The following is a 20,565-nucleotide window of genomic DNA, read 5'->3' as shown; positions in this document are numbered from 1 at the left end:
GAATTGCATCGAAATTGAGCACAGTATTATGTGACGTGAGGAGCGCTCGCGCGTTACCACAAATTTTGTTTTTAATAATTACCACTGCTTCATAGTGGGCCTCGCTGCCCTTGTATCTCTTGAATACCTCGTACGCATCTGATGCGTCCTGCCTCCAAGACACGTATTCATCGTGGCTGCCGCTAAAGGTTGGGAGCGATTTCACAATATCTAACTTGACATCACACTTTATGCTGGGGTCCGGCGTTACCCTTTCATAAACTTCTACTTGGGGTGCCTGCACAGTTAACGAGCTGACCTGGTTTCTAACTGATTCAATTTCTGTCCGCCAGCGCTGCTCCTGTGCGGTTAGCGCGGCGTTGACGACATTTGTTATGAGCGCTTGGACCATTTCTGCATTCATTTCTGATGAGTCTGGTTGTCTCACTGCGGGGCAAAATCCGATTTCCTCACCACCGTCACTGTCTACTTCTTGCTTCACTTCCCTATATTCCCAATTCATCGGCCGCAAAGAAGCTGAGTGAATTAATTAGCAGTAATATGGGTGGCGAATAAAGGTAAAATTTGCGTTTCGCGCACCGCTTTTAGTTGGCCAACACTTGTAGCTAAATCAGTATCTGGCGACGATGTACAATATTTTAGAGGAGTCACACCACGGCGGGCGAAGTATAACAAATTTGAGAGAAAATATAATAATAAAAATAAAATAATAAAAATTCTAGTTGGGAAATGGTTGGAGCGAAGCGCAGGCTTAGCAAACACACAGATACACTGGGCACAAAATTTCTACGTTTCTCTGTTTCAAATTAGACACATGCAAATTAAATAAATTCACAGAATACTCCAGGGGAAAGGTGCGGGGCATAATCGCCACACAAAAATGCAAAGAAATATATATATCTGGGTTTTACACTGTACGGAATTTTTACTGGCGAGGTATGCAGAACTCACAGGCACACTTTATTTATTCGTTTATTACAGTATCATGACCTGGTGCTATCTTAGTCGCACAGTCACTTACATTTTATGATCTTCAGGGTAGGTTCGAAGAGTAGTTGGGCGCCAGTTATCAAGTGGCGTGGGAGTAGCCGGTTGGCCGTTGCTAGTTGTCCAGTGGGGCCGGTTGGCCGTCCTGTTCCTATGATGAGATAGGATGAATACGTTGGAAGGAGACTGTCCTTCAATACCGCTGGCCTAGAGACTCAGCCGGTATATTTAGCAATAAAAGGGTTTAACGGCTAAGTGCCGGAGTTTCGATATATGAGCTTGTGCTCTTTATTAATTGAATGTAAAATCAGAACTGAACTTAAGAACTAACAAAAGCTCATGCATGACCGGATGCCCGTGGCAGACCGCTGACCATGCACATTTTGCAGAAGTCATACGATCGCTGCTAGCCAATGGGACAAAGCCACGGCCCATAAGGGCGCGATATGTTGGCTCAGCTCTCGGCCCAATTAGGGTGGACCCAATTTAGGGTGGACCATACATGAGTGGAGTAATAATTATAATATTAAATGCTTAATATTAATAAATCATGGGTAATAAAATGATTAATATTCATAGGAGGAATAAAATAGGCCTGCTGATGCTAACCTGGGAGTTCGTTGTTAACTTGTATATAGTAAGGATGGGTGTATGAATGTATAAACTTATGACTAGATTGGCTATGTATAATTAGGTATGTATGACTAGGAATGTATGACTAAGAGTAAAGGAAGAGGGTAGAAGGAGCAGCCTACTACAACTCGTCCGTCCTGACAACTAGATCTCCCGATCGTAGGATTTTATAACAATTAACGTTTCTTAAAGCTAAGGGTCCTGTTTCTCATTTTATTCTTCTTAGTAGAGATACTTTTAAGCGGTCTTAAACATTTTTTAGGTATTCTTTTCTTCTTGTTTGATTTCTTTGTTTTACAATTGCTTCTTAAATTATACTTTCTATTTCGTACAGAGTTTCTTAAATTATACTTTCTATTTTGTACAGAGTTTCTTAAATTATACTTTCTATTTCGTACAGAGTTTCATAAATTATACTTTCTATTTTGTACAGAGTTTCTTTATGCTGTTGATTAACGATTTTATTTTCTAACGATTTCGGACTAACAATTTCATTTTCTAACGATTGTGAACTAACAATTTCATTTTCTAACGATTTTGGACTAACAATTGCATTTTCTAACGATTGTGAACTAACAATTGCATTTTCTAACGATTGTGAACTAACAATTTCATTTTCTAACGATTTTGGACTAACAATTGCATTTTCTAACGATTTTGAACTAATAATTTCATTTTCTAACGATTTCTCAGGACTATCATTTTCAGTATACATTGATCTTTTGTTTATTTCCATGGGTTTTCTCAACGCAATCATTCCCAAGGTGTACGGGTCTAAATTTAAATTGCATGCAGTTAAAAAATCTCTGCCGAGAATAACATTATACCTCATAGACTGGTCGCAAACAATGATTAAACGAAAATATATTTTTATTGATCCTTTCAATACATAACATGTGGTTTGTCCATGTGTTTTGAGAATACAGTTGTTTAAACCAAAATAGCAAGTATTAAGTAGGGCTAACTTCATTGTCTCGTTAATAAGTGACTTTTTAATGATAGATATAGGACTGCCAGAGTCTATGAGGCATTCTAAAATTATAGGCTTATAAGCATTTTCAAAAAAATTAATTTTAAACCATCTTACATAATTATTAGTTGAAACGCTCTTCCTTGTGGGACATTGTGCCACCAGGTGTCCAAGTTGTCCACAGGCGTAGCACGAACCTGGTTCACGTTTGGGCTTCTTGCAGATGTCAGCTTTGTGTCCTCTTGAATTACAGTTTGCGCATCGTATGGTATCTTTGTAGTCGGTTGGCTGTACAGGTGGCTCCCTCCGAGCTGGCAAACGGATGTTCAAAAATGCGCGTAGCATCTCCGATGGAGTAGAGAAGCATTGAATCCGTGCTTGGGTACGGAAATTTTGCAGCGGTATGCCCGCTATCACCTGGTCCAGTAGTTCGTCGTCGTCGATGTTTATCCCATTTGAGAGAGCCATCTTCTCATCGTAATAACTGCAGAAATTCTCCTCGGTTTTCCACTTGCGACTCTCGAATTTTCGCCGGATCTCAGCCTTGGATGATTGCTCGCCAAAAGTCAATGACAATTGATCAAGCAAATTGTCAATTGGTTCGATCAATCGAGCAGGGTGCGCATGTAACCAGACTTGCGCGTTTCCTTTAAGTTTAGTGATGAGTAAGATGCGTAAATGGTTGTCATCGATGTTGAAAGTGCGTGCGATATTTTTGACCACTGTTATCCAGGCACGCGCGCAAGTTTTCCCATCGTAATCGGTTATCGTCTCTTTGGCGAGAGCGAGAACATCAACTGGAAAACGCTGGCTCTCCGCTCTCTCGTTGGATCGCTGCGGCGAGTGAAATGTTGTGTTCTCTTTTGTGGCGCCAGCCTGCGTAAACTGCGCCGTCTGGATAACGGAACTAACTGTAGCCTTGCTTTGCTCTGGTTGTTGTTGTTCTTGGAACTGCAAGCTCGATCGTGTTCCGTTAAGCATTGCCTTCGCTTCTGCTAGCTCTGCGCGTAGTTGCTGTAGCTCGAACATGTTTGTCTCCCTCTCACTGCCAGTTTCGGTTGATCCTTTTCTGTTCATCGCATTCACACTTACGTGATCGGTGTTAATTTCACAATTCTGGAAATCCAGTGAAGAAAAAATTTCGTTTCTTGGTGGAGCGTTTTTCTGGGGGTGCTCCGGTGGACAATCGCCCCGAACTGCCGTTGGGATGTCTTGCAGCCTCGCGATTAATTCGGCTTTTGTGCCCTCCGTATTTTGGCCCAGAATACGTAGCCAATCTTTTAGAGTTGTCAGCGAAAACTCGTTCAGGATGATTTTATCGTCCATTTTGGATTATTAATCCCACTTCTGAGATTTTAGCCGCCGTTTACAGAAGTTAACTATTTCAATTGTCTCTTTTATTTCGATCTGTACTCTAGCTTGGTTCAACAGCGACTGACTGCCGCGCTCTCTGCAGAGTGGCGAGTCGATCAGTCGATGAGTTTCTCGATAATATTTGTATGTATGTATATAGTAAGGATGGGTGTATGAATGTATAAGCTTATGACTAGATTGGCTATGTATAATTAGGTATGTATGACTAGGAATGTATGACTAAGAGTAAAGGAAGAGGGTAGAAGGAGCAGCCTACTACAACAGTTAGTGAGACAGTTAACGAAGAGGTTGATGAAACAGTTAGTCAAATGGATAATGAAACAGTTAATAAGACAGTTAGTAAAACAGCCAACGAAGCGAGTAGTGTAGTTAGTCAAACTGTTAACGAAGCAGGTAGCAAAACGGTCATCGAAACAGTTATGCCTTTAGCCAACTTCACGACGGATTCCGGACTTTATGCTGCGGTTGTGCCCAGTTATGAAGAAGCTGTTAGAGAAATTTGTAGCATTGATCACTTAGAGGATGAGCAAATGAACTTCATATGCGGCAAAAACAATAACCAAGCCAGTCAAACAGTCAGTTAAAGGAGATTATTAAACGCAACTACTTAAGCGTTAATAAGCCTACCGATCCTTTAGTCAAATGCGAAATAAAACTTTGTTTAGAAACGTCAAAACCATTTAACTGCGCCCCAAGAAGACTTGCCTACTCAGAAAAAGAAAAATTACAAAAACTATTAGATGACTATTTAAAAGAGGGAATTATTCAACCTAGTGAATCAGAATATGCTTCAACAATTGTTTTAGTCAAAAAGAAAACAGGAGACATACAGCTATGTATAGACTTTAGAAAACTGAACAAAGTTTTAATTAAAGACAATTATCCGATACCGCTTATCGATGACCTTTTAGACAAGCTAGTCAACAAAAAAGTTTTTTCGAAGCTCGATTTAAAAAACGGTTATTTTCATGTATTCGTTAATAAGGAATCAGTTAAATACACCTCATTTGTTACACCGTTAGGCCAATTCGAATTTTTCAGAATGCCAATGGGCCTAAAAATTGCATCGGCGGTGTTCCAAAGGTTTGTAAACAAAATTTTCGAGGATCTTATAAGGGATAACAAAGTAATTGTATACATGGACGACATCATGATTGCTAGCAAGAACTCGGAGGAGCATTTAGAAACCTTAAAGGAAGTGTTTATCAGATTAGCTCAAAATAAATTGGAATTACGAATGGATAAACGTGAGTTCCTTCAGACAAATATTAAATATTTAGGATTCATTATAAATGGTGAAGGCATTAGGGCTGATGACAAAGGAATAGATGCCATACAGCATTTTCCAGTTCCAGACAAAATACAAGCCGTTCAAAGTTTTCTGGGCTTCCGTAGATTTATAAAAGATTTTTCAACATTAGCGAAACCTTTATATGACCTTTTGAGAAAAGATGAAAAATTTTAATTTGGAGAAAAGGAAATGAGCTGTTTCTCAACTCTTAAGGAAAAGCTGGTGCAGGCACCGGTCTTAGCAATTTATAATTTCAAAGACGAAATAGAACTGCACTGTGATGCAAGCGCTCTTGGTTTCGGTGCGGTGTTATGTCAAAAAAAAGAGGATGGAAAATTACACCCAATATTTTATTTTTCAAAGCGAACAACAGTCGCTGAGGCAAAATATCACAGTTTCGAATTGGAAACAATGGCAATTATTCACGCACTGCGAAGATTTAGAATATATTTGTACGGAAAACGCTTTAAAATTATAACTGATTGTAATTCTCTTACTTTGACGCTTAACAAGATTGAACTTAATCCGCGAATAGCTAGATGGGCGTTAGAGCTCCAGAACTACGATTATGAGCTCATACATAGAGAGGGTAAAAGGATGCAGCATGTTGATGCTCTTAGTAGATGCACGAATATTTTGATAGTGGAATCAAATACGTTTGAAGACAATTTAGTAATCTGCCAAGGCAAGGATCAAAAAGTTCAAGAAATCAAGAAACTGCTGGAAAAAAATGAACATAAGTTGTTCGAAATGAGAAACGGAATAATTTATAGAAAATGTAACGACGGCAGACTTTTATTTTATGTTCCCACAGACATGGAAGATCATATTTTATATAAATATCACAATGAGATCGGACACATAGGTAGAGACAAAATGTTAGATGTTATTTCTAAATCTTATTGGTTTCCCAATGCCAAAGACAAATTTTTGAGCCATATAGAAAATTGTTTAAAATGTGTTGCGTTCTCCCCTAAGACAGGCAAGGAAGGATTTCTGCACTGCATTCCGAAGGGCAGCAAACCGTTTGAACTAATGCATATCGATCATTACGGCCCAGTCGACTCAGGCAGATCCAAAAAACATATTTTTGTTGTCATCGATGGTTTTACGAAGTTCGTACGTTTATACGCCACAAAGACCACTAATACAAAGGAAGTCATTATAGCCCTGAAGGACTATTTTAGAGCATACAGCAAGCCTAAATGCATCATTTCAGATAGGGGAAGTTGTTTTACATCCAAGGAATTTGATGACTTTATGTTAGAGTTCGATGTTAAGCATATGAAGATTGCGACTGGTTCACCCCAAGCAAACGGACAGGTTGAAAGAGTCAATAAAAGCCTAGGTCCAATGATAGCGAAACTGGTACAACCAGAGAAAGGCATAGAGGATAGAAGAGGAAAAATAGTAGACGAATTAAAAGAAAAACTAGAGGAATTAGAAAATACTGAAGAAGATAGTGATTTTGTAAAAATTAGAAATGAAGTTGAAAATAAGCAAAAAAGGCTCAAGCGTATAATAAAACACATTATGAAAAGACCGTCAGACAGCCATCAGAATACAAAAAAGGAGATTATGTGATGGTTAAAAATTTCGACAGTACAGCAGGCATCTCTAGAAAATTGATTCCAAAGTGTAAAGGCCCATATTTAAAGTATTAAGAAACGACAGATTCTTGTTAAAAGACGTAGAAGGTTTTCAGATATCTCATAACCCATACCAAGGTGTCTGGGGCATCCAAAATATTAAGCATTGGATAGGCAACAAGAAAAATAAACGAAGACACAATTAAACAATAATAATAATATAATAACCGATTAATATAGTATATATGTACATATGTATAAATAAGGTAAAAGAATTCATCATACAACTAAGCAATCAATGTAAACCATGATCAGGGGATCAGCTAGTCAGGACGGTCGAGTTGTGGTAGGATGAACACTCATAAGGCCCACTGTACCATGTAGTAGCATAGTCTTAGGTATGAAGCCCATAGTGGCAGAGAGAAGCATACTATCATATCCCCGTTAGGAATAAGAATATTATTGTTATCTCGCTCTTACTTATAAGCTAGCATTAAGAGATAAGAATGTATACCTAGCTCACTCACAAACGCATACACACTTCAGAGAGCATAAGAAAAGAGGAATACGCGAGACGCGGCATTCGGAGGCGTGTGCTTAAAGGGAAAAGTCGAATAAAGGTATTGTGAAATTATTTAAAGGATGGAGTACATATATTCATTTTTCGGCGTCCACAATATTTAGATGTTTTTCTTTATTTTTGGCCTCTGACGGAAGCACTGTGCTGATAAAGGTACTTTTCCAGACAACAAGATATATAATGTCATAGAAACTACCCAGTCCCAACGGACGCAGACAGCGCTAAAAGATTAAATTTTACCGTGCTTATTGCTATTTACAAGAGTTATTTAAACCGTTGCAAGTTCCAGTTCGCACAGGATCCGAAACAGTTTTATAATTTAGTTAACACTAATCGCAAAACAATTTCTTACACTTATTTATTTACACGATATTTATTTAAAAATACTACGGTAACATTAGCATCGGATCAGCCAATAGCCGATCTATTTGCTAGGTTTCTTCAAGCATCTTATTCTACGTTACCTCATTCTGAACAGCCATACTCTTACGCGCTATCAAAGTTGAATCTAATATTTTGTCCCACTCTAAACAAAAGATCACTGCTTTACGGTCTTCAGCGTGTTAAACCGGTCTACTCGCCAGGTCCCGATGGAATCCCTGGCTGTGTGCTCAGATTCTGTGCGGAAGGCTTGTGCACGCCTCTACTGAAATTTTACCTTATCTTATCTTTAGAATCTGCACAGTTCCCCCATATATGGAAGGAGTCCTTTTTGATTCCTTTTCATAAAAAAGGTAACAAATTGGATGCAAGCCATTGCATAGGAATCTCTAAATAGTCGGCTATCCCTAAGCCTTTTGAAAATGTTATCACTCCTCATTTGCAGAACCTTTACCTTTGCCCGTTACTCAACTAGTGTGAATGCAAACGCGAATTTTCATAATTTTTCTGGGATATCGATAGATAGATATCAACAAACTTGTTCTGCGTCTTTAGAATCTGTATGCTTAATCTCAACATTTTAGCTTTTATAGTACCTAAGATCTCCACGTTCATATGGAATCCAGTATAACATTTTACTCCACGAGGAACGGGTATAAATATTAAAAAACTTTCTTTAAACGTGTGTGCGTAAATCATTAAATCATTGTAGATCTAATCTAAACGGATGTTCAAAAATGCGCGTAGCATCTCCGATGGAGTAGAGAAGCATTGAATCCGTGCTTGGGTACGGAAATTTTGCAGCGGTATGCCCGCTATCACCTGGTCCAGTAGTTCGTCGTCGTCGATGTTTATCCCATTTGAGAGAGCCATCTTCTCATCGTAATAACTGCAGAAATTCTCCTCGGTTTTCCACTTGCGACTCTCGAATTTTCGCCGGATCTCAGCCTTGGATGATTGCTCGCCAAAAGTCAATGACAATTGATCAACCAAATTGTCAATTGGTTCGATCAATCGAGCAGGGTGCGCATGTAACCAGACTTGCGCGTTTCCTTTAAGTTTAGTGATGAGTAAGATGCGTAAATGGTTGTCATCGATGTTGAAAGTGCGTGCGATATTTTTGACCGCTGTTATCCAGGCACGCGCGCAAGTTTTCCCATCGTAATCGGTTATCGTCTCTTTGGCGAGAGCGAGAACATCAACTGGAAAACGCTGGCTCTCCGCTCTCTCGTTGGATCGCTGCGGCGAGTGAAATGTTGTGTTCTCTTTTGTGGCGCCAGCCTGCGTAAACTGCGCCGTCTGGATAACGGAACTAACTGTAGCCTTGCTTTGCTCTGGTTGTTGTTGTTCTTGGAACTGCAAGCTCGATCGTGTTCCGTTAAGCATTGCCTTCGCTTCTGCTAGCTCTGCGCGTAGTTGCTGTAGCTCGAACATGTTTGTCTCCCTCTCACTGCCAGTTTCGGTTGATCCTTTTCTGTTCATCGCATTCACACTTACGTGATCGGTGTTAATTTCACAATTCTGGAAATCCAGTGAAGAAAAAATTTCGTTTCTTGGTGGAGCGTTTTTCTGGGGGTGCTCCGGTGGACAATCGCCCCGAACTGCCGTTGGGATGTCTTGCAGCCTCGCGATTAATTCGGCTTTTGTGCCCTCCGTATTTTGGCCCAGAATACGTAGCCAATCTTTTAGAGTTGTCAGCGAAAACTCGTTCAGGATGATTTTATCGTCCATTTTGGATTATTAATCCCACTTCTGAGATTTTAGCCGCCGTTTACAGAAGTTAACTATTTCAATTGTCTCTTTTATTTCGATCTGTACTATAGCTTGGTTCAACAGCGACTGACTGCCGCGCTCTCTGCAGAGTGGCGAGTCGATAAGTCGATAAGTTTCTCGATAATATTTGTATGTATGTATATAGTAAGGATGGGGTTATGAATGTATAAGCTTATGACTAGATTGGCTATGTATAATTAGGTATGTATGACTAGGAATGTATGACTAAGAGTAAAGGAAGAGGGTAGAAGGAGCAGCCTACTACAACAGTTAGGGAGACAGTAAACGAAGAGGTTGATGAAACAGTTAGTCAAATGGATAATGAAACAGTTAATAAGACAGTTAGTAAAACAGCCAACGAAGCGAGTAGTGTAGTTAGTCAAACTGTTAACGAAGCAGGTAGCAAAACGGTCATCGAAACAGTTATGCCTTTAGCCAACTTCACGACGGATTCCGGACTTTATGCTGCGGTTGTGCCCAGTTATGAAGAAGCTGTTAGAGAAATTTGTAGCATTGATCACTTAGAGGATGAGCAAATGAACTTCATATGCGGCAAAAACAATAACCAAGCCTTAAACAGTCAGTTAAAGGAGATTATTAAACGCAACTACTTAAGCGTTAATAAGCCTACCGATCCTTTAGTCAAATGCGAAATAAAACTTTGTTTAGAAACGTCAAAACCATTTAACTGCGCCCCAAGAAGACTTGCCTACTCAGAAAAAGAAAAATTACAAAAACTATTAGATGACTATTTAAAAGAGGGAATTATTCAACCTAGTGAATCAGAATATGCTTCAACAATTGTTTTAGTCAAAAAGAAAACAGGAGACATACAGCTATGTATAGACTTTAGAAAACTGAACAAAGTTTTAATTAAAGACAATTATCCGATACCGCTTATCGATGACCTTTTAGACAAGCTAGTCAACAAAAAAGTTTTTTCGAAGCTCAATTTAAAAAACGGTTATTTTCATGTATTCGTTAATAAGGAATCAGTTAAATACACCTCATTTGTTACACCGTTAGGCCAATTCGAATTTTTCAGAATGCCAATGGGCCTAAAAATTGCATCGGCGGTGTTCCAAAGGTTTGTAAACAAAATTTTCGAGGATCTTATAAGGGATAACAAAGTAATTGTATACATGGACGACATCATGATTGCTAGCAAGAACTCGGAGGAGCATTTAGAAACCTTAAAGGAAGTGTTTATCAGATTAGCTCAAAATAAATTGGAATTACGAATGGATAAACGTGAGTTCCTTCAGACAAATATTAAATATTTAGGATTCATTATAAATGGTGAAGGCATTAGGGCTGATGACAAAGGAATAGATGCCATACAGCATTTTCCAGTTCCAGACAAAATACAAGCCGTTCAAAGTTTTCTGGGCTTCCGTAGATTTATAAAAGATTTTTCAACATTAGCGAAACCTTTATATGACCTTTTGAGAAAAGATGAAAAATTTTAATTTGGAGAAAAGGAAATGAGCTGTTTCTCAACTCTTAAGGAAAAGCTGGTGCAGGCACCGGTCTTAGCAATTTATAATTTCAAAGACGAAATAGAACTGCACTGTGATGCAAGCGCTCTTGGTTTCGGTGCGGTGTTATGTCAAAAAAAAGAGGATGGAAAATTACACCCAATATTTTATTTTTCAAAGCGAACAACAGTCGCTGAGGCAAAATATCACAGTTTCGAATTGGAAACAATGGCAATTATTCACGCACTGCGAAGATTTAGAATATATTTGTACGGAAAACGCTTTAAAATTATAACTGATTGTAATTCTCTTACTTTGACGCTTAACAAGATTGAACTTAATCCGCGAATAGCTAGATGGGCGTTAGAGCTCCAGAACTACGATTATGAGCTCATACATAGAGAGGGTAAAAGGATGCAGCATGTTGATGCTCTTAGTAGATGCACGAATATTTTGATAGTGGAATCAAATACGTTTGAAGACAATTTAGTAATCTGCCAAGGCAAGGATCAAAAAGTTCAAGAAATCAAGAAACTGCTGGAAAAAAATGAACATAAGTTGTTCGAAATGAGAAACGGAATAATTTATAGAAAATGTAACGACGGCAGACTTTTATTTTATGTTCCCACAGACATGGAAGATCATATTTTATATAAATATCACAATGAGATCGGACACATAGGTAGAGACAAAATGTTAGATGTTATTTCTAAATCTTATTGGTTTCCCAATGCCAAAGACAAATTTTTGAGCCATATAGAAAATTGTTTAAAATGTGTTGCGTTCTCCCCTAAGACAGGCAAGGAAGGATTTCTGCACTGCATTCCGAAGGGCAGCAAACCGTTTGAACTAATGCATATCGATCATTACGGCCCAGTCGACTCAGGCAGATCCAAAAAACATATTTTTGTTGTCATCGATGGTTTTACGAAGTTCGTACGTTTATACGCCACAAAGACCACTAATACAAAGGAAGTCATTATAGCCCTGAAGGACTATTTTAGAGCATACAGCAAGCCTAAATGCATCATTTCAGATAGGGGAAGTTGTTTTACATCCAAGGAATTTGATGACTTTATGTTAGAGTTCGATGTTAAGCATATGAAGATTGCGACTGGTTCACCCCAAGCAAACGGACAGGTTGAAAGAGTCAATAGAAGCCTAGGTCCAATGATAGCGAAACTGGTACAACCAGAGAAAGGCATAGAGGATAGAAGAGGAAAAATAGTAGACGAATTAAAAGAAAAACTAGAGGAATTAGAAAATACTGAAGAAGATAGTGATTTTGTAAAAATTAGAAATGAAGTTTAAAATAATCAAAAAAGGCTCAAGCGTATAATAAAACACATTATGACAAGACCGCCAGACAGCCATCAGAATACAAAAAAGGAGATTATGTGATGGTTAAAAATTTCGACAGTACAGCAGGCATCTCTAGAAAATTGATTCCAAAGTGTAAAGGCCCATATGTGATATTTAAAGTATTAAGAAACGACAGATTCTTGTTAAAAGACGTAGAAGGTTTTCAGATATCTCGTAACCCATACCAAGGTGTCTGGGGCATCCAAAATATTAAGCATTGGATAGGCAACAAGAAAAATAAACGAAGACACAATTAAACAATAATAATAATATAATAACAGATTAATATAGTATATATGTACATATGTATAAATAAGGTAAAAGAATTCATCATACAACTAAGCAATCAATGTAAACCATGATCAGGGGATCAGCTAGTCAGGACGGCCGAGTTGTGGTAGGATGAACACTCATAAGGCCCACTGTACCATGTAGTAGCATAGTCTTAGGTATGAAGCCCATAGTGGCAGAGAGAAGCATACTATCATATCCCCGTTAGGAATAAGAATATTATTGTTATCTCGCTCTTACTTATAAGCTAGCATTAAGAGATAAGAATGTATACCTAGCTCACTCACAAACGCATACACACTTCAGAGAGCATAAGAAAAGAGGAATACGCGAGACGCGGCATTCGGAGGCGTGTGCTTAAAGGGAAAAGTCGAATAAAGGTATTGTGAAATTATTTAAAGGATGGAGTACATATATTCATTTTTCGGCGTCCACAATATTTAGATGTTTTTCTTTATTTTTGGCCTCTGACGGAAGCACTGTGCTGATAAAGGTACTTTTCCAGACAACAAGATATATAATGTCATAGAAACTACCCAGTCCCAACGGACGCAGACAGCGCTAAAAGATTAAATTTTACCGTGCTTATTGCTATTTACAAGAGTTATTTAAACCGTTGCAAGTTCCAGTTCGCACAGGATCCGAAACAGTTTTATAATTTAGTTAACACTAATCGCAAAACAATTTCTTACACTTATTTATTTACACGATATTTATTTAAAAATACTACGGTAACATCGGATCAGCCAATAGCCGATCTATTTGCTAGGTTTCTTCAAGCATCTTATTCTACGTTACCTCATTCTGAACAGCCATACTCTTACGCGCTATCAAAGTTGAATCTAATATTTTGTCCCACTCTAAACAAAAGATCACTGCTTTACGGTCTTCAGCGTGTTAAACCGGTCTACTCGCCAGGTCCCGATGGAATCCCTGGCTGTGTGCTCAGATTCTGTGCGGAAGGCTTGTGCACGCCTCTACTGAAATTTTACCTTATCTTATCTTTAGAATCTGCACAGTTCCCCCATATATGGAAGGAGTCCTTTTTGATTCCTTTTCATAAAAAAGGTAACAAATTGGATGCAAGCCATTGCATAGGAATCTCTAAATAGTCGGCTATCCCTAAGCCTTTTGAAAATGTTATCACTCCTCATTTGCAGAACCTTTACCTTTGCCCGTTACTCAACTAGTGTGAATGCAAACGCGAATTTTCATAATTTTTCTGGGATATCGATAGATAGATATCAACAAACTTGTTCTGCGTCTTTAGAATCTGTATGCTTAATCTCAACATTTTAGCTTTTATAGTACCTAAGATCTCCACGTTCATATGGAATCCAGTATAACATTTTACTCCACGAGGAACGGGTATAAATATTAAAAAACTTTCTTTAAACGTGTGTGCGTAAATCATTAAATCATTGTAGATCTAATCTAAACGGATGTTCAAAAATGCGCGTAGCATCTCCGATGGAGTAGAGAAGCATTGAATCCGTGCTTGGGTACGGAAATTTTGAAGCGGTATGCCCGCTATCACCTGGTCCAGTAGTTCGTCGTCGTCGATGTTTATCCCATTTGAGAGAGCCATCTTCTCATCGTAATAACTGCAGAAATTCTCCTCGGTTTTCCACTTGCGACTCTCGAATTTTCGCCGGATCTCAGCCTTGGATGATTGCTCGCCAAAAGTCAATGACAATTGATCAAGCAAATTGTCAATTGGTTCGATCAATCGAGCAGGGTGCGCATGTAACCAGACTTGCGCGTTTCCTTTAAGTTTAGTGATGAGTAAGATGCGTAAATGGTTGTCATCGATGTTGAAAGTGCGTGCGATATTTTTGACCACTGTTATCCAGGCACGCGCGCAAGTTTTCCCATCGTAATCGGTTATCGTCTCTTTGGCGAGAGCGAGAACATCAACTGGAAAACGCTGGCTCTCCGCTCTCTCGTTGGATCGCTGCGGCGAGTGAAATGTTGTGTTCTCTTTTGTGGCGCCAGCCTGCGTAAACTGCGCCGTCTGGATAACGGAACTAACTGTAGCCTTGCTTTGCTCTGGTTGTTGTTGTTCTTGGAACTGCAAGCTCGATCGTGTTCCGTTAAGCATTGCCTTCGCTTCTGCTAGCTCTGCGCGTAGTTGCTGTAGCTCGAACATGTTTGTCTCCCTCTCACTGCCAGTTTCGGTTGATCCTTTTCTGTTCATCGCATTCACACTTACGTGATCGGTGTTAATTTCACAATTCTGGAAATCCAGTGAAGAAAAAATTTCGTTTCTTGGTGGAGCGTTTTTCTGGGGGTGCTCCGGTGGACAATCGCCCCGAACTGCCGTTGGGATGTCTTGCAGCCTCGCGATTAATTCGGCTTTTGTGCCCTCCGTATTTTGGCCCAGAATACGTAGCCAATCTTTTAGAGTTGTCAGCGAAAACTCGTTCAGGATGATTTTATCGTCCATTTTGGATTATTAATCCCACTTCTGAGATTTTAGCCGCCGTTTACAGAAGTTAACTATTTCAATTGTCTCTTTTATTTCGATCTGTACTCTAGCTTGGTTCAACAGCGACTGACTGCCGCGCTCTCTGCAGAGTGGCGAGTCGATAAGTCGATAAGTTTCTCGATAATATTTGTATGTATGTATATAGTAAGGATGGGGTTATGAATGTATAAGCTTATGACTAGATTGGCTATGTATAATTAGGTATGTATGACTAGGAATGTATGACTAAGAGTAAAGGAAGAGGGTAGAAGGAGCAGCCTACTACAACAGTTAGGGAGACAGTTAACGAAGAGGTTGATGAAACAGTTAGTCAAATGGATAATGAAACAGTTAATAAGACAGTTAGTAAAACAGCCAACGAAGCGAGTAGTGTAGTTAGTCAAACTGTTAACGAAGCAGGTAGCAAAACGGTCATCGAAACAGTTATGCCTTTAGCCAACTTCACGACGGATTCCGGACTTTATGCTGCGGTTGTGCCCAGTTATGAAGAAGCTGTTAGAGAAATTTGTAGCATTGATCACTTAGAGGATGAGCAAATGAACTTCATATGCGGCAAAAACAATAACCAAGCCTTAAACAGTCAGTTAAAGGAGATTATTAAACGCAACTACTTAAGCGTTAATAAGCCTACCGATCCTTTAGTCAAATGCGAAATAAAACTTTGTTTAGAAACGTCAAAACCATTTAACTGCGCCCCAAGAAGACTTGCATACTCAAAAAAAGAAAAATTACAAAAACTATTAGATGACTATTTAAAAGAGGGAATTATTCAACCTAGTGAATCAGAATATGCTTCAACAATTGTTTTAGTCAAAAAGAAAACAGGAGACATACAGCTATGTATAGACTTTAGAAAACTGAACAAAGTTTTAATTAAAGACAATTATCCGATACCGCTTATCGATGACCTTTTAGACAAGCTAGTCAACAAAAAAGTTTTTTCGAAGCTCGATTTAAAAAACGGTTATTTTCATGTATTCGTTAATAAGGAATCAGTTAAATACACCTCATTTGTTACACCGTTAGGCCAATTCGAATTTTTCAGAATGCCAATGGGCCTAAAAATTGCATCGGCGGTGTTCCAAAGGTTTGTAAACAAAATTTTCGAGGATCTTATAAGGGATAACAAAGTAATTGTATACATGGACGACATCATGATTGCTAGCAAGAACTCGGAGGAGCATTTAGAAACCTTAAAGGAAGTGTTTATCAGATTAGCTCAAAATAAATTGGAATTACGAATGGATAAACGTGAGTTCCTTCAGACAAATATTAAATATTTAGGATTCATTATAAATGGTGAAGGCATTAGGGCTGATGACAAAGGAATAGATGCCATACAGCATTTTCCAGTTCCAGACAAAATACAAGCCGTTCAAAGTTTTCTGGGCTTCCGTAGATTTATAAAAGATTTTTCAACATTAGCGAAACCTTTATATGACCTTTTGAGAAAAGATGAAAAATTTTAATTTGGAGAAAAGGAAATGAGCTGTTTCTCAACTCTTAAGGAAAAGCTGGTGCAGGCACCGGTCTTAGCAATTTATAATTTCAAAGACGAAATAGAACTGCACTGTGATGCAAGCGCTCTTGGTTTCGGTGCGGTGTTATGTCAAAAAAAAGAGGATGGAAAATTACACCCAATATTTTATTTTTCAAAGCGAACAACAGTCGCTGAGGCAAAATATCACAGTTTCGAATTGGAAACAATGGCAATTATTCACGCACTGCGAAGATTTAGAATATATTTGTACGGAAAACGCTTTAAAATTATAACTGATTGTAATTCTCTTACTTTGACGCTTAACAAGATTGAACTTAATCCGCGAATAGCTAGATGGGCGTTAGAGCTCCAGAACTACGATTATGAGCTCATACATAGAGAGGGTAAAAGGATGCAGCATGTTGATGCTCTTAGTAGATGCACGAATATTTTGATAGTGGAATCAAATACGTTTGAAGACAATTTAGTAATCTGCCAAGGCAAGGATCAAAAAGTTCAAGAAATCAAGAAACTGCTGGAAAAAAATGAACATAAGTTGTTCGAAATGAGAAACGGAATAATTTATAGAAAATGTAACGACGGCAGACTTTTATTTTATGTTCCCACAGACATGGAAGATCATATTTTATATAAATATCACAATGAGATCGGACACATAGGTAGAGACAAAATGTTAGATGTTATTTCTAAATCTTATTGGTTTCCCAATGCCAAAGACAAATTTTTGAGCCATATAGAAAATTGTTTAAAATGTGTTGCGTTCTCCCCTAAGACAGGCAAGGAAGGATTTCTGCACTGCATTCCGAAGGGCAGCAAACCGTTTGAACTAATGCATATCGATCATTACGGCCCAGTCGACTCAGGCAGATCCAAAAAACATATTTTTGTTGTCATCGATGGTTTTACGAAGTTCGTACGTTTATACGCCACAAAGACCACTAATACAAAGGAAGTCATTATAGCCCTGAAGGACTATTTTAGAGCATACAGCAAGCCTAAATGCATCATTTCAGATAGGGGAAGTTGTTTTACATCCAAGGAATTTGATGACTTTATGTTAGAGTTCGATGTTAAGCATATGAAGATTGCGACTGGTTCACCCCAAGCAAACGGACAGGTTGAAAGAGTCAATAGAAGCCTAGGTCCAATGATAGCGAAACTGGTACAACCAGAGAAAGGCATAGAGGATAGAAGAGGAAAAATAGTAGACGAATTAAAAGAAAAACTAGAGGAATTAGAAAATACTGAAGAAGATAGTGATTTTGTAAAAATTAGAAATGAAGTTTAAAATAATCAAAAAAGGCTCAAGCGTATAATAAAACACATTATGACAAGACCGCCAGACAGCCATCAGAATACAAAAAAGGAGATTATGTGATGGTTAAAAATTTCGACAGTACAGCAGGCATCTCTAGAAAATTGATTCCAAAGTGTAAAGGCCCATATGTGATATTTAAAGTATTAAGAAACGACAGATTCTTGTTAAAAGACGTAGAAGGTTTTCAGATATCTCGTAACCCATACCAAGGTGTCTGGGGCATCCAAAATATTAAGCATTGGATAGGCAACAAGAAAAATAAACGAAGACACAATTAAACAATAATAATAATATAATAACAGATTAATATAGTATATATGTACATATGTATAAATAAGGTAAAAGAATTCATCATACAACTAAGCAATCAATGTAAACCATGATCAGGGGATCAGCTAGTCAGGACGGCCGAGTTGTGGTAGGATGAACACTCATAAGGCCCACTGTACCATGTAGTAGCATAGTCTTAGGTATGAAGCCCATAGTGGCAGAGAGAAGCATACTATCATATCCCCGTTAGGAATAAGAATATTATTGTTATCTCGCTCTTACTTATAAGCTAGCATTAAGAGATAAGAATGTATACCTAGCTCACTCACAAACGCATACACACTTCAGAGAGCATAAGAAAAGAGGAATACGCGAGACGCGGCATTCGGAGGCGTGTGCTTAAAGGGAAAAGTCGAATAAAGGTATTGTGAAATTATTTAAAGGATGGAGTACATATATTCATTTTTCGGCGTCCACAATATTTAGATGTTTTTCTTTATTTTTGGCCTCTGACGGAAGCACTGTGCTGATAAAGGTACTTTTCCAGACAACAAGATATATAATGTCATAGAAACTACCCAGTCCCAACGGACGCAGACAGCGCTAAAAGATTAAATTTTACCGTGCTTATTGCTATTTACAAGAGTTATTTAAACCGTTGCAAGTTCCAGTTCGCACAGGATCCGAAACAGTTTTATAATTTAGTTAACACTAATCGCAAAACAATTTCTTACACTTATTTATTTACACGATATTTATTTAAAAATACTACGGTAACATTAGCATCGGATCAGCCAATAGCCGATCTATTTGCTAGGTTTCTTCAAGCATCTTATTCTACGTTACCTCATTCTGAACAGCCATACTCTTACGCGCTATCAAAGTTGAATCTAATATTTTGTCCCACTCTAAACAAAAGATCACTGCTTTACGGTCTTCAGCGTGTTAAACCGGTCTACTCGCCAGGTCCCGATGGAATCCCTGGCTGTGTGCTCAGATTCTGTGCGGAAGGCTTGTGCACGCCTCTACTGAAATTTTACCTTATCTTATCTTTAGAATCTGCACAGTTCCCCCATATATGGAAGGAGTCCTTTTTGATTCCTTTTCATAAAAAAGGTAACATATTGGATGCAAGCCATTGCATAGGAATCTCTAAATAGTCGGCTATCCCTAAGCCTTTTGAAAATGTTATCACTCCTCATTTGCAGAACCTTTACCTTTGCCCGTTACTCAACTAGTGTGAATGCAAACGCGAATTTTCATAATTTTTCTGGGATATCGATAGATAGATATCAACAAACTTGTTCTGCGTCTTTAGAATCTGTATGCTTAATCTCAACATTTTAGCTTTTATAGTACCTAAGATCTCCTCGTTCATATGGAATCCAGTATAACATTTTACTCCACGAGGAACGGGTATAAATATTAAAAAACTTTCTTTAAACGTGTGTGCGTAAATCATTAAAGCATTGTAGATCTAATTATGAGTTGCATGACTCTTAGAGAGTATTATGTTCTGACTATAATAGACTTTATCCCATTATCTGTAATCTTGACGATAAAAAAAAGTTTTGAGTGGCTTATTGGCGTTCTACATTCTTATTCGGAACTTTCTAGCTATAAAATTACCTGAGATCTGTGCGATTTGAGTTAACCCTTTATATGCTATCGCAATTATTTGGCAACGAAAGTCCTGTAGGAAAGGCCTGATCCTGGCAAACAGAGTATTTTTCGATAAAATACCACAAGGAATCCCCGAGTGGGATTGTTGCAAGCTACAGTCACATTGTATCTTATTACTTCCGTTCCCCTTTCTGGAAGGCGTTATCGCTAGCAGTCGTCTTTTCACATCGTTTCGATCGGACAAGAGCCTTCAAGGCAAATAATGTCAATGTTTTTTCCTTTACGCTAAATATGCATCACCTGAAGCAGAAAACACACGAATGATCGTGTCCAAGCTTGAGTACTTAAAATAGTTTTGCATATATGTATGTGTTAATACATATCTACACCCACAACTCCCCATCCATAACCACACACACTATTGTAAACAATCACACACACACATTATTGTCTAAGTACGAAATGTAATCAAAGATCGAGAGCCCTTCGATTAAGCTTAGCTGTCATTTAAGCACAGAAAAATGCAAAAGTCCGAAGTCCAAAGTCTAGACTCTGTGGCGAGCAAACGTCCACGTCCCATAAATATTCGATCACTTGGCGAGCTCCTCTCTTTACGAGACAATAGACACCCCTTTTTACAGGAGAACATACGTTGA

At 38.4% G+C, this 20,565-nt stretch overlaps 2 protein-coding genes across 15 annotated transcripts in view; both read right to left on the bottom strand.

The window, feature by feature from the left end:
* The window catches only part of LOC116800539 (lachesin), a 371,289-nt gene that overhangs the window by 142,595 nt on the left and 208,129 nt on the right, over positions 1 to 20,565 (bottom strand). The gene's annotated exons all lie outside the window — the stretch shown is intronic.
* On the bottom strand, positions 2,473 to 4,923 carry LOC116800552. The gene is made up of 2 exons (XM_032716121.1): positions 2,708 to 4,923; positions 2,473 to 2,652 (listed from the first exon to the last, which is right to left on the bottom strand). Exons 1-2 carry the CDS (start codon positions 3,914 to 3,916, stop codon positions 2,641 to 2,643), a joined length of 1,221 nt encoding a protein of 406 aa, XP_032572012.1. The 5' UTR covers positions 3,917 to 4,923; the 3' UTR covers positions 2,473 to 2,640.

This window comes from Drosophila sechellia, chromosome 2L, assembly GCF_004382195.2.
Source record: "Drosophila sechellia strain sech25 chromosome 2L, ASM438219v1, whole genome shotgun sequence".
In the NCBI taxonomy this organism is placed as follows: Eukaryota; Metazoa; Arthropoda; class Insecta; order Diptera; family Drosophilidae; genus Drosophila; species Drosophila sechellia.
Note: the sequence above shows the minus strand (reverse complement) of the source record. Positions and strands in the feature narration are given on the sequence as shown.

Bases quoted from the DNA above. Each gene is read 5' to 3' on its own strand.
- LOC116800552 (XM_032716121.1), bottom strand. From the start codon at position 3,916: ATGGACGATAAAATCATCCTGAACGAGTTTTCGCTGACAACTCTAAAA.